General features: G+C 34.3%; 1 protein-coding gene across 2 annotated transcripts in view; it reads right to left on the bottom strand.

Moving 5' to 3' along the window:
- Nucleotides 1-1,876: 1,876 nt before the first annotated feature.
- Nucleotides 1,877-12,468, bottom strand: part of Edem3 (ER degradation enhancing alpha-mannosidase like protein 3) — a 79,259-nt gene continuing 68,667 nt past the window's right edge. For both annotated transcript variants that reach the window (XM_071600228.1, XM_027935036.2), the window contains exon 20: nt 1,877-5,853. In XM_071600228.1, coding sequence (XP_071456329.1) covers nt 5,444-5,853 — 410 coding nt within the window. In that variant the 3' untranslated portion in view covers nt 1,877-5,443. The remainder of the gene's footprint in view (nt 5,854-12,468) is intronic.

The following is a 12,468-nucleotide window of genomic DNA, read 5'->3' as shown; positions in this document are numbered from 1 at the left end:
TGGAAAGTAGTGAATCTCATTTGAGATTTCCAGTCATGACTGGTCGGCAAGAGAGGTGATTTCATCCAGTTCCAACAGCTACTTCAGTCTAGGTGTACAATCAGTGGGCAGTTGGAGTTAATCATATTTAAGGTTTTGCCAAGTTAGTTCAAAAGAGGAAAAGAGGTTAATGCTGGCCAAGATAGGAAGCAAAGTCAAGGGCAGTGATGGATTGGGGTTCCTGAAAAATTATCAAACTTGGTGGACAAAGTTGAACTGGAAGAATAGGAAATAATGATTAGGGACTTAGATCACAGGGCTTTGAAAATGTTTTTAATTGTGCAGTTAAGACAACTGAGGCTAGAATACAATTAGCTTAAAGCTCTCCATGGGGCAGAGTGGCTGAATGAACAGACTAGCATTTCTGGTAGCAGCAGCTACCAGGGACTTAGTAGAGAACGCTATCTACTCTACCAGTGGAGGAAACTGGAAGGAAAGTGGAGAAAAAAGACAAGAGAGCTCGCAGCGTTACACTGCCTCTGAGCCTGAAGGGAGTTGGCTTTTCTTAGAGGTTCAGAAAAAATGAAGGTGGGTGTGCCCCATGTTGCTATCAAATGCCAATAACAGAGCAGTGGGCTGGTGGGTCAGCCTTTTAGCTTTAAGTTCCTTTCATTGGTGTATTTAGGGACTTTGGTTCTCTCCTCAACCATAAGAGGAAGTTTGAATCTTTTTAAGAAGTTATATCGTATTATGACCCCAATGTATTTTCTCAACATTACCTGCTGCTGTTAGTAGATATTTCTACCTTCAATTTTGGTAATACTGTGCCAAAAGTACCTCACGACTTCTAAACAGTAATTGTCTCACTGTCATTTGGGATATCAAAAGTACATTCTTTTATGGGTTCAGAAAATCTTGAAGGGGTCCGTCAGTAGCCTCCCATTTGCTATTTCACTCAGGGTAGATGGTAACCTAACCCAAGAACAAGACCAACTAGTTAGGTTTAAGACATGGAAACCTTACTAGCATGCAGAGGCTGGCACTTTCTATTCTCCATTAACCTTTAAAATATTTAGTAAATAGATATCTTTAAAATCAACCTCCCCTTTGAAAACTTTCAAAATACACTATCTCTGGGTTCCTTTAACTCTGGTTGTAACAGAGATGCATTCGTTGTCCTGGACAAATGGGGACATGCCAAGACCAGAATCCTTGCCTAAGAATAGATAACTATCATTTCTCAACTTCAATCTCAGAAGGGGGAAAGGTCAAGTGGGAAAAAAGTGGCTGAGAAAAAGGTGAGCAGAGTCTGAAATAAGGGAGGAAGGCTGAGAAAGCCGGGGGAAGGTAGTGCACTGGAAAGAGCCCCAGCCTGGGCCTGCGGGAATTAGGCCGCACAGCCCAGTTGTTCAATGTGCACTTTGAGAAAGATGCTTACATGTTCAAGTATCAGTTTGTTCATTTTAAAGACAACAGTTACCAATGAATTGCGTTCAGAACCCTTGAACAGTACAGATGAAAAGCACAGTGTCATGGTATAGAGGTTACGGGAAGGAAATTACTTCACTGGAGTTAACAGGGAAGGGTTGGTGTTACTTTGGATGATAACATTAAGAGGCCAAGTGATTTTATTAAATATAAGTAAGCTCAAAATATAAGCATGTTACCAGGACTGACACTGAATTATTAGTATTTTTCTAACCATCATCTTGACACTGAGTTGTGGAATTGAATTCAACATATGCCTGGATTCCTATACCCAAAGATGTCCCCCAAATTCAATGCCCTGGGATAATATGAAAAGAAAAAGAGAACAGAATGGTGAAAAAAATTAAAGATATCCAAACTATAAAGATATGCACAATAACTCTAAAAGTTCAAATTAAAACTAGACCTAAATATTTACATATTTTATTAAATCTTTACAATCAGTAATTATAATCAAATACACAATTATATACAAGAATTATATACATTTTGCCCAGACTTTTACATCACAGTACATAGTTTCCCTTAGAAATATTGTATACATTTATCACCAAACAATAAAACCCAACAACATAAGTGTTACAGCACCTGTTAGTACAGACATCTTTTTCATAAATTACATCATAAGAAAATATACGGCTGTAAATTGGGCTTTTAAAAATGTCTTTTATAAAATCTGAACATACAATGTTTCATTCACAGAATGTTTTTTTTTTCTATGTTCTGACTGAAGCTTTGTGCATAAAACGACCAGTTGAATATTTACTAAATTCTACCCACCCCTCTAAAATTATAAGCACTATTTAAATTTCTTATGCTGAGCTTTCTTTATGATGAATTTGGCATGGGGTTTGGTGAGAGAACAAATGCTGGCTTCACTATAAAAAGGGTTCTGTGATAGTAATTTAAATCTAAAAGAGTTCTCAAGAGATATATTAGGGAAATTAAACTCAAAGTGCACAATTTTTCATTTTAAAATCTAATACTGTGAAGAAAAAAGGAAAAGGAAAATGTCACAAAGTAATTTGTTCTGAAACAATTATACTCTTTTTGGAAGCCTATTACAGTTAAAAAGAAAAAAGAAAACTTACCCAACAAAATATACCATCCCAAACATATCTAGTAAATTACAATTCTTCACACTTAAAACTTTATGGAAAAAGTACTGCAAATTAGGACATATTATTTCAGTGGATTTTTATATGCAAAAAAACCTATAGCTATTTTTAGTAGGTAAACAAGTTAAGTTTTAAAACTTGAAAATACCTGAATTAAATACTTGCTCTAATAGATAACTTTTAACTTTCAGATAAAATCCTTACTTGGTTCCAGGTTTGTAAACATTGTATAAATCTTTCTTAAGTCAATTTTATGGCTGTGGTGATCATTTCAGCTCTATTTCTAAGCAGTCAACATTTAACTGAGGTAGACCAGATGTTTCTAAATTCAAGGTCTCATAGAGTTCCCTGAATCTTTAGCAAGTAAATAAAACATCTATGCAAGGTATTTCACAAACAAAACATTATAAAAACTAATGCTGTTTGAATTTTTTAATGAATTAAAAAATGACTTCATGGCAGTATGTCAAATAAGTAAATGAATGCTGAGTCAATTATGTTGGTGTTTGAAGCTGAATGAAAAAATATATATATATATATACATATGTGTGTATGTATGTATGTGTGTGTGTGTGTGTATATATATATATATATATATTCTTAACTAGGGAAAATTGTATATAATTCATTCTGGGTATTAAGTATAACTGATTAAACTTTTTTTTTCCCCTCTTTTTAAGAAAGGATTTAGTTTATCAAACAAGTGAATGATTTGCTTCTAAATCTCAGTGAAAGGCAACAACTCCCCCTAATGGCCAAAGGGAGAGTAGCAGTAAGACGGCTATTCCCAAAGGGCCTGCCACAGCATCCTCCATGCCATTAAGTTTTCCTTGTTGGAAAAAAAAAATTATGTGGTTTTGATAACTCAGAAGAATTAGATTTAGACAGAAATGCTTTGAGTTACAAATACAAAATCAAATCAACGTATATAAGGCTTCTGTAATCAAAGTCTTAGAGGAACATCTGCTCCTTTTCTCCAAGCCCCAGTCCTATAAATCAAGGCAAGTCAAGTAATTAAGCTTCAGCTATTTTGGCAGCTTTGCAATTAAATAAACAAAGCACTATGTCTATCCTTCTGTATACTGTATGTATTATAGTTCTATCTTCTTACATCAAATTTCACATGCAGAGACTAAAAATATCCATTTTTTGGTGTCAGGTTTTAAGGGCCAATAAAGGTCTTGTTATACTACTTTTTCTCCCCCTTCCCTTCCCACCAAAGTGAATTCTTTATTAGATTTGTTACTCACTGACCCAATTATGTTTAGATTGAATTTAAAAGCAGGTATTTAACCCTTTATAAAAAAATATATTTACCTGGGATCTAAGACATACTGTACATGAATATACACAAGTACAATACAGCACTGCTGTTCTTCAACAGCTCCATATATAGTGTAGGTTATTTAGTACCTCAAAACCAAGTTTTAGGAAAAGGTTATTGTATGATGTCATGGTAAAATAAAGGAATTAAGTCTCTCAAATATTCCTTTATAACTGATTAAGATAAGTTTAAGAAAATAAATAAAATGAGTAAAGCCATGATTTCAATAATGGGCTGTCTACCAATATCAACAACAAAATTTCAACAATTTAAATGTGGCCAGCACCAGACTGCCACCAAAAAAAAGAAAAAAGAAAAAAATTTCCTTAAGCTATATGGCTATATGTAGTTGCTACTGTGTAAATTTTTTACACAGGTTACCATAGACTAATTTTCAAGTCCACATCAGAAAGAATATGTTAAAACAAAAACAATCCTAAAAACCATGATTCAACAGAAAATGTGACAGATTCCTTAGGTATAACTTTAGAAACAAAAGTTTCAAAGGAGAAAGATGGGAATTTTAGACTACTACCACTTTTATCATGGCTCCATAAGATAGAAAAATGGAACAGAATATATTCAGGTTGGCTATCCAGGCCTGCTGGCTCAAATTGCACACTAAACATGGGCTGGAGTAAGGCTGATGGCTAGAGGTAACCACCTCCAAAAGAAATGACTGGGAAAGATTTATAATCTACCCCACAAGGATATAACTCTAAGCTCCATTTAAGAGTAGTCACAGCTTTCCCTATGGAAGGCCCCATGGAAAGTTCATATTGCAACTTACAATTTCTCCCTTCCTCAATTTATCAAAAGTATTAAGTAACCAATTTCCATAACATATGACCTTTTTACCTCATCCCACTGATTAGTCTTTATGTAGAAAACTCACTGAGAAAGTATATTGGTTTCACCTTTGGTTTAACTGAAAAGAACATTGTTCGGGGTGGGGGGGGATCAAGTCATCTTAATCATTTGTCACTGAACAAAGTAAGCATAAGTGATGAGCAAAAACTTTTTATCATGAATGTATTTGTTTCATAACCAGTTAGGTCACTTAAAGTGATTTTGTGAAGGCAGCATAACCAGAATGCCACAAAACCCATATGTCTTCCCAAGAAGAGCCTCTTACCCCAAAACCAGGAAAGTAGAGCCTTTAATTAGAAATCTACACAAACTCCTATTTCCCACTCCATTATTAACTGAATGTGTTTCTTGTCTATCCAGAGACTAGAATATGGTTCCTAGAAATGCCCAGTAATCTTTCCCTGGCCTGACATGCTGCAGGGTGTGCAACACTGTCATTTGAGGAGGAGACTGAGTTTTTCCATTTTGATGGGACAGTTTAAACAAGATCAATTCTAACACAGCATGCTCCAGATTCCTATGACAACTACCAATCCCAGTCAGAACGAGGTTGCTCATCACCATACTTAAAGCCTCCCACTGGAGAGCCTGCTCAGTATTAGGGTGTCTATGACCACAGTTTACCTTTGCTTTTAAAATACCTACCACAATATTCTTTAGTGAGTCATAGTTCATCCTTCTCCATCATTTCAAATGCTTCTATATCTTCATTCCAGTCTGCTAATATGGAGTCTATAGGCTGGACCTTTTTACCCCAGCTGACGTTAGGATTGGAATCTTCCTCAGTTTCTGATTGTTCTTGAAGTTGGTTATCTAAATCTGTACATTCACCATCAAGACTTGTAGTCTCACGGTCTTCTGTGGGATTAGAAGTCTGTTCAGAAGGGGAAAGGCTTGCAGCATTATCGCTGTCTGCCGGAGACAACGATTCTGGGTGAGAGTTCAGAGAACTTTCCTCAGGAGACTCTTGATCAACCAAATCAACTGCCTGAGAAATCGATATAATCTGTTCAGCACTTTGATTCTGAGAATCATTTTCAGAGGATGGTTGTTCTTCATTTTCCATTTCAGGATCTGTATAGAAAAAAAGAAACTTCATACTACTTTTCCTCTCAAATTTTACTACTGTACTTGAAAAGCCATACTGGTTTTTGTAATAAAAGAAAGAATAAAATGTCAGACAATCACATTAATGTAGAACAGTGAACATTAGCACTGAAGAGAAGATGATTGTCTTCTAATAATGTAAACACATTTTCTTAATATTTATTTTGCAAAATATGCCAGCATTAGGAAATAAACATTCTTCCAAATTGAAAGGAATGACCAATAACAGTGAAGACTGACTTCAATGAATACTAGTAAATACCAAAAAATTCATTCAACAATATTAAAATGCATACAAATTTGCAATAAACAACAAAAATTCATTAAATATCTAAATTTAGGAAAGTTTGTACATAAGAATAGAATAAATAGAATACAATTTTAAATAGCACATATCACCACTGCTATATTTTAAAATAATGTGTCTTTGAAAAGTGAAATTACCACTCAGTAAGCTGTGAAGATTCATTTAGCAAGATTTTGGATGAATATAGGTATTAAAGCAACAGATCAAATAAAATATTTTTACAAAGACAAGAAGAGATTATTTACAAAACTTCCCATTTTATGTGTATGAATTTTAAGGCGTACTCATTCTAAAATCCACTGCAAGGCTGAAGAGTAGATTAAACCTCTTGTAATGAATATACAGTGAAACAACTAGAGGCATTTTATTTAGGGTTCCTGCAAAAGTGTTTAAATAGTATCAATGCCCGCGTGCTATATCTTAGTCTCTGCTTCTGTGACGCAGTCAGTCAGCAGATAGCTACAGAGTGTTCACTGTGCATGGTACTAGAGATAAAATGAGGGACAAAATCAAATGCTGTCCCTACCCTTATGCATCCCATAGTCCAAAGGGGAAAAAGATATTTAAATACATAAAATAAAAACTCCAACTGTGACACACATTTTGAAAGAGGTGTGTGGTGTTAGGAAAGCTTATTGTAAGTAAAGAAATGAGAAGTTCCTTCAGAAAGTAACACTTGAGCTGAGATTTAAAGGATAAGCCAAGTTCATTAGTCAAAGAAGGGAAAAAAAAAAAAAACAAAAAACCAGAAAATCTGAAGAAAATGTGGGCATGCAGACAGGATGTGAATTGATTCATCCTGCTTAAGAAGGAAGTTTGTGTCCTTAGGTTTTGGGTTTTTGTTTTGTTTTGTTTTTGTTTTTTTGAGGGAGAAGTCCTCACATATCTTCTCTGTCTTCTGAGCTATGGAAGAGGTAAATTTAATTAAACAGTTAGGGAAACCATGATGGAATCCAAAGAAATCAGGGAGCTAGTTGCTTAGGGCTTAAGTTCCAAGGAGAACCAAAGAAAGATATTTAAGTTTCTTTCTGGATTGTATTGTTGTAGTTTAGAAGGACAGAAAAGGGTGCAGGATTGTATTGCCTAGTAGTGAAGACTGAGCTTCTGACTACATATAATACAATATTACTTTTGAAATCTAAATAAAGCAATAGGATAAGAAAATAAACAGTATAAGTACAGGAAACAGAACTATAAAATTATTGTAAATTATTATAAAAACCTAAAGCAACTCTAATAAGAAAATACTAAGGCTAATAAAGTAATTTAATAAGATTAAAATCACTGCAAATACCTATCAATCCTCTATAGTAGCAATCACAAGCTAAAAATAAAATCATACTCTTTTCATAATAAAAACAAAATAAAGCTACAAAACAGAACTAAATTCATTGTGAAAGTTATAAGGCTCATATTGCTTACTACTATAAAATCATAATAAAAACAACACAGGATCTGATACACACACACACACACACACATATAAATATATATCTACCCAGAAAGTCTTAATTTTTTTTTCATTTATATATGACAACAAAATGCAGTACAATTCACACTACACATATAGAACACAAATTTTTTGTATCTCTGGTTGTATACAAAGTATATTCATACCAATTTGTGTCTTCATACATGTACTTTTGATAATGATGTCTATCACATTCCACCATCATTTCTAACCCCATGCCCCCTCCCTTCCCCTCCCACCCCTCTGCCCTATCTAGAGTTTGTCTATTCCTTCCGTGCTCCCCCTCCCTACCCTACTATGAATCAGCATCCTTTTATCAAAGAAAAAATTTGACATTTTGGTTTTTTGGGATTGGCTAACTTCACTTAGCATTATCTTCTCAAACTTCATCCATTTACCTGCAAATGCCATGATTTTATTCTCTTTTATTGCTGAGTAATATTCCATTGTGTATATGTGCCACATTTTTTTTAATCCATTCATCTACTGAAGGACATTTAGATTGGTTCCACAGTTTAGCTATTGTGAACTGAGCTGTTATAAACATTGATGTGGCTTGTGTCCCTGTTGTACGCTGTTTTTAAGTCCTTTGGGTATAGACCGAGGAGTGGGATAGCTGTGTCAAATGGTGGTTCCATTCCCAGTTTTCCAAGGAATCTCCATACTGCTTTCCATATTGGCTGCTCCAATTTGCAGTCCACCAGCAATGTATGAATGTGCCTTTTCCCCCACATCCTCGCCAACACTTATTGTTGTTTGTATTCATAATAGCTGCCATTCTGACTGAAGTGAGATGATATCTTAGAGTAGTTTTGATTTGCATTTCTCTAATTGCTAACAGTGATTGAACATTTTTTCATATATTTATTGATTGATTGTATATCCTCTTCTGAGAAGAGACTGTCAGGACCTTGGCCCATTTATTGATTGGATTATTTGTTTTTTTGGTGTTTAGCTTTTTGAGTTCTTTATATACCCTAGAGATTAGTGCTCTATCTGATGTGTCAGGGGTAAAGATTTACTTCCAAGATGTAGGCTCTCTATTCACCTTACAGATTGTTTCTTTTGCTGGGAAGAGACTTTTTAGTTTGAAAGTCTTAATACTTTACCTTTAAATTAGGAAAATGTTGTTAAGTATTGATTACAAATGAATTCCATTTCTTTTCTTTACTTTTTTTTTTTTTTTTTTTTTGGAACCAGATAGAATTATTTTAAAGTTCCTATGCAAGAATATATGTCAAAGAAAGACAACATTCTGGAAAGAATCAGTAAAGGCAAAAAAATTCATACCAAAAAACCAAATGACTCAATTAATGGGCAAATGATTTAAACAGCCACTTCTCAAAAGAAGAAATACAAATGGCTAATAAATATATGAAAAAACATTTAATATCAGTAGCAATTAGAGAAATGCTGATCAAAACTACACTTATAGTTCATCTCGCTCCAGTCAGAACAGCAGTCATCAAGAACACAAATAATAATAAACTCTAGAGAGAACGTGTAGAAGAAGGAACACTTTCACACTGGTGGGATTATAAAATTAGTACAACTACTTTGGAAATCGGTATGGAGGTTCCTCAAAAGGCTAGGCATGGAACCTCCATATGGCCCAGCTATGCCACTCCTAGTTATTGGATACTGACAAAGTGAAGTCATCATACCACAGTAATGCATGCATACCCATGTTTATGGCAGCACAATTCACAATAGCCAAAAATAAAATCATCAGCCCAGATGTCCATCAATGAATAAATGGATAAAAAAGTATATATACACAATGAAGGTTTATTCAGCCATAAAGAAAAATAAAATTATGTCACTTGCAGGAAAATGGATGGAATTAGGGACCATCATGTTAAATGAAATAAGCCAAACTTAAGACAGTCAAGGGTCTTATGTTTTCTCTCATCTACAGAAGCTAGAGAGGAAAAAGGAAAAGAAAGGTGGGGGTAGATCTCATGAAAATCAAAAGGGAGTCAGTGGAGGAAAGGGATCAAGAAGTGGGAAGTGTAGAAGGGGAGTGCTGGGGAAGCTTGTTATACTGCATACTGTGTGCATCTATGAATAGGTAACAACAAAGGCCATCACTACATACAACTATAATGTACCAATAAAAAAGTAGGGAAACTGAGAAACAAAGTTTGTATTTTCAGTCCTTTTGCTACTCCGAGGTCAAGAGCTTGCTTATCCTGGTGATTTGCCTTCAGTTTCCTGAAGGTGCTTTTTCCACAGTCGAGGTGAGGCTGATGCCCACTGAAATTGAAAATAGCTGTACAAGTTCACTTTGTGTTTTCTGATTTCCAGGGCTGATAGGTAGCTTTAATAAGTACTCTTCTATTGACACACTATCTTGATTCTGTGTTTGTTCCTTATTAATTTAAGAATGGCTTGAAATCATGTTGATATTTGAGTGTGGGTATACAAGAGAAAAGCATACTTCTGCTTACTTGTCCTGATTTGAAAGTGTTATTTTTCTATAATAAATGCTCTACCATAGAAATAAATGTGGCTATACTATTTGTCAAAAAAAAAGTGGGAGTAAAAATAAAGAGTAAGGGGAGAGCTGCCATATTAGACATTAAAATTATTCAAAACAAAATATTTTATTATTGGCATAGGAATAAATGGATTAGTAGGACAAAAGTGCAATTCTAGAAAAAGATCCAACTATGTAAAAAATATTTGATATATATCAAAGATGGTAGTTTAATTCCAAGAGAAATGGGTGGTTTGCTTAATAAATGGTATTTAATAACTGACCACTCAATTGGAAAGTTAGGATCCTACTTATATTTAAAAAATAAATTCCATGTGAATTAAAAACCAAAAATTAAAGAAATGGTAAAAATTCCAGAAGAAAACTTTATAAATATTATGTACACCTAGGAAAATATTATGTACACCTAGGAAGGTGTGATCTTTTGAAGAAAGACTGGAAACCCAAGATCCTTAAATGAATTAATTAGTATTTCTGGTTACATAAAAATTTTAAATAAAATAAATTAACATAAAGTCAAAAGATGCTATGCCTTAAACAATATATAAATATTCTCTCTATAACTGTCTTTTATATGTATATATCCTTCTACACATAAAAATAGGTCCTATAAATAATGTAGAAAGACACACAATCTTATTTAAGGAAGGCAAAACTTATGAACAGACAACTTAGTCCCTTTATATTTTTCATTTGTGTTGATAACAAATAATACAATAAAAATAATTTTGTCACTGTGGTCCAGTCCTGTGTGGCTCCTTTAAGCTATTAACCCATGTGGGACTCACTGAGCCAACATTACAGAAAATATTCCTTTTGAACCAATATATTATTCTTAGTCTGGTCTTGAAAGCCTTACCTTGGCCTATGTAGCTTTTACATACCAATATGCTTCTGATTTCATTACTAACTTTATGAATAAGATTTCAGGATATTGCCTTGCATCGCCAGTTAAACCTGTCACTTATCACACTGTCTTCTTAGGATGTTCCTTTCAATTGTAATTTACTTGTCTGTTCTAGTTACACGTCTTTGGACTCTTGAATACAGACATACATCTCTGAAGAAGCAAGACCAATCTCAATGAAAAATATACATGTAAAGGCAAATCTGCTGTACAATTATCGGAAACATGCACTCTCATTTCTTGCTGCAAGGGATATGAACTGCTACTGCAATTTGCAACATTTATTAAAATTAAAAAACCTGTATCTTTTTCGCCAGCACTCCATTTTAGTAAACCTCAATTTTTCCACAGGTAGAAGTATCAACAGATAAGAAGACATGTACAGGATGTTCCCTGCACCACTGTATATAGTGACAAAACAAACTAAAAATCCTAGAACTGATTTGGACACTTTACAGTGAAATGATTAAATAAATCATTGTAAGTCATACTACAAAATTTAATGTAGCTTTTAAAAGAATAACTTCTGCTATCCTACTAGCATGGAGCAATGTACTTAATACGGATTTAACTGTAAAAGGCAGTTACTGAATGATATTTATAGTATATACCATTATTGTGAAAAGGAAAAAAAAATCTATAACTTTGAAAGGTATGAAGCACAAAAGAAAATAACAGAGATTACATACCAAACTCTTAATATGGGTTGGTTATCTCAGGAAAATGAGATTATTTAAAAACTTTTAATATACCCCTGAGTGAACTTGTTACAAGTTGAAATTTTATTTAAAAAAAAAACAACTGGGCACGAGGATGCACAATTGTAATACCAGCAGCTCAGGAGGCTGAGGCAGAAGGATCACGAGTTCAAAGCCAGCCTTAGCAATGGCGAGGCACTAAGTAAGACCCTGTCTTTAAATAAAATTTACAAAATAGGGCTGGGGATGTAGCTCAGGGGTTGAGTACCCCTGAGTTCAATCCCTGGGTATATCCCTCCCCCCCACAAAAAAGGAAAGTTTCCCAAATGCCAAATGTTTTCTCTGATATAAGGAGAGTGATTCATAGTGGGGTAGAGAGGGGGAGGAACAGATGAACTCTAGATAGGGCAGAGGGGTGGGAGGGGGCAAGGGGTTAGCAATGATGGTGGAATGTGATGGACATCATTATCCAAAGTACGTGTATGAAGACACGAATTGGTGTGAATATACTTTATATACAACCAGAGATATGAAAAATTGTGCTCTATATGTGTAATATGAATTATAATGCATTCTGCTGTCATTTATTTTTTAAAAAAATCAATAAAAAAGTGAAAAGTATGGAGGGAAAAGATTCTATAACACATAACAGATATAAAAACATGTCTAACAAATCAATAAGAAAAATACAGACAAACC

Source organism: Marmota flaviventris, chromosome 12, assembly GCF_047511675.1.
Source record: "Marmota flaviventris isolate mMarFla1 chromosome 12, mMarFla1.hap1, whole genome shotgun sequence".
Classification (NCBI taxonomy): domain Eukaryota; kingdom Metazoa; phylum Chordata; class Mammalia; order Rodentia; family Sciuridae; genus Marmota; species Marmota flaviventris.
Note: the sequence above shows the minus strand (reverse complement) of the source record. Positions and strands in the feature narration are given on the sequence as shown.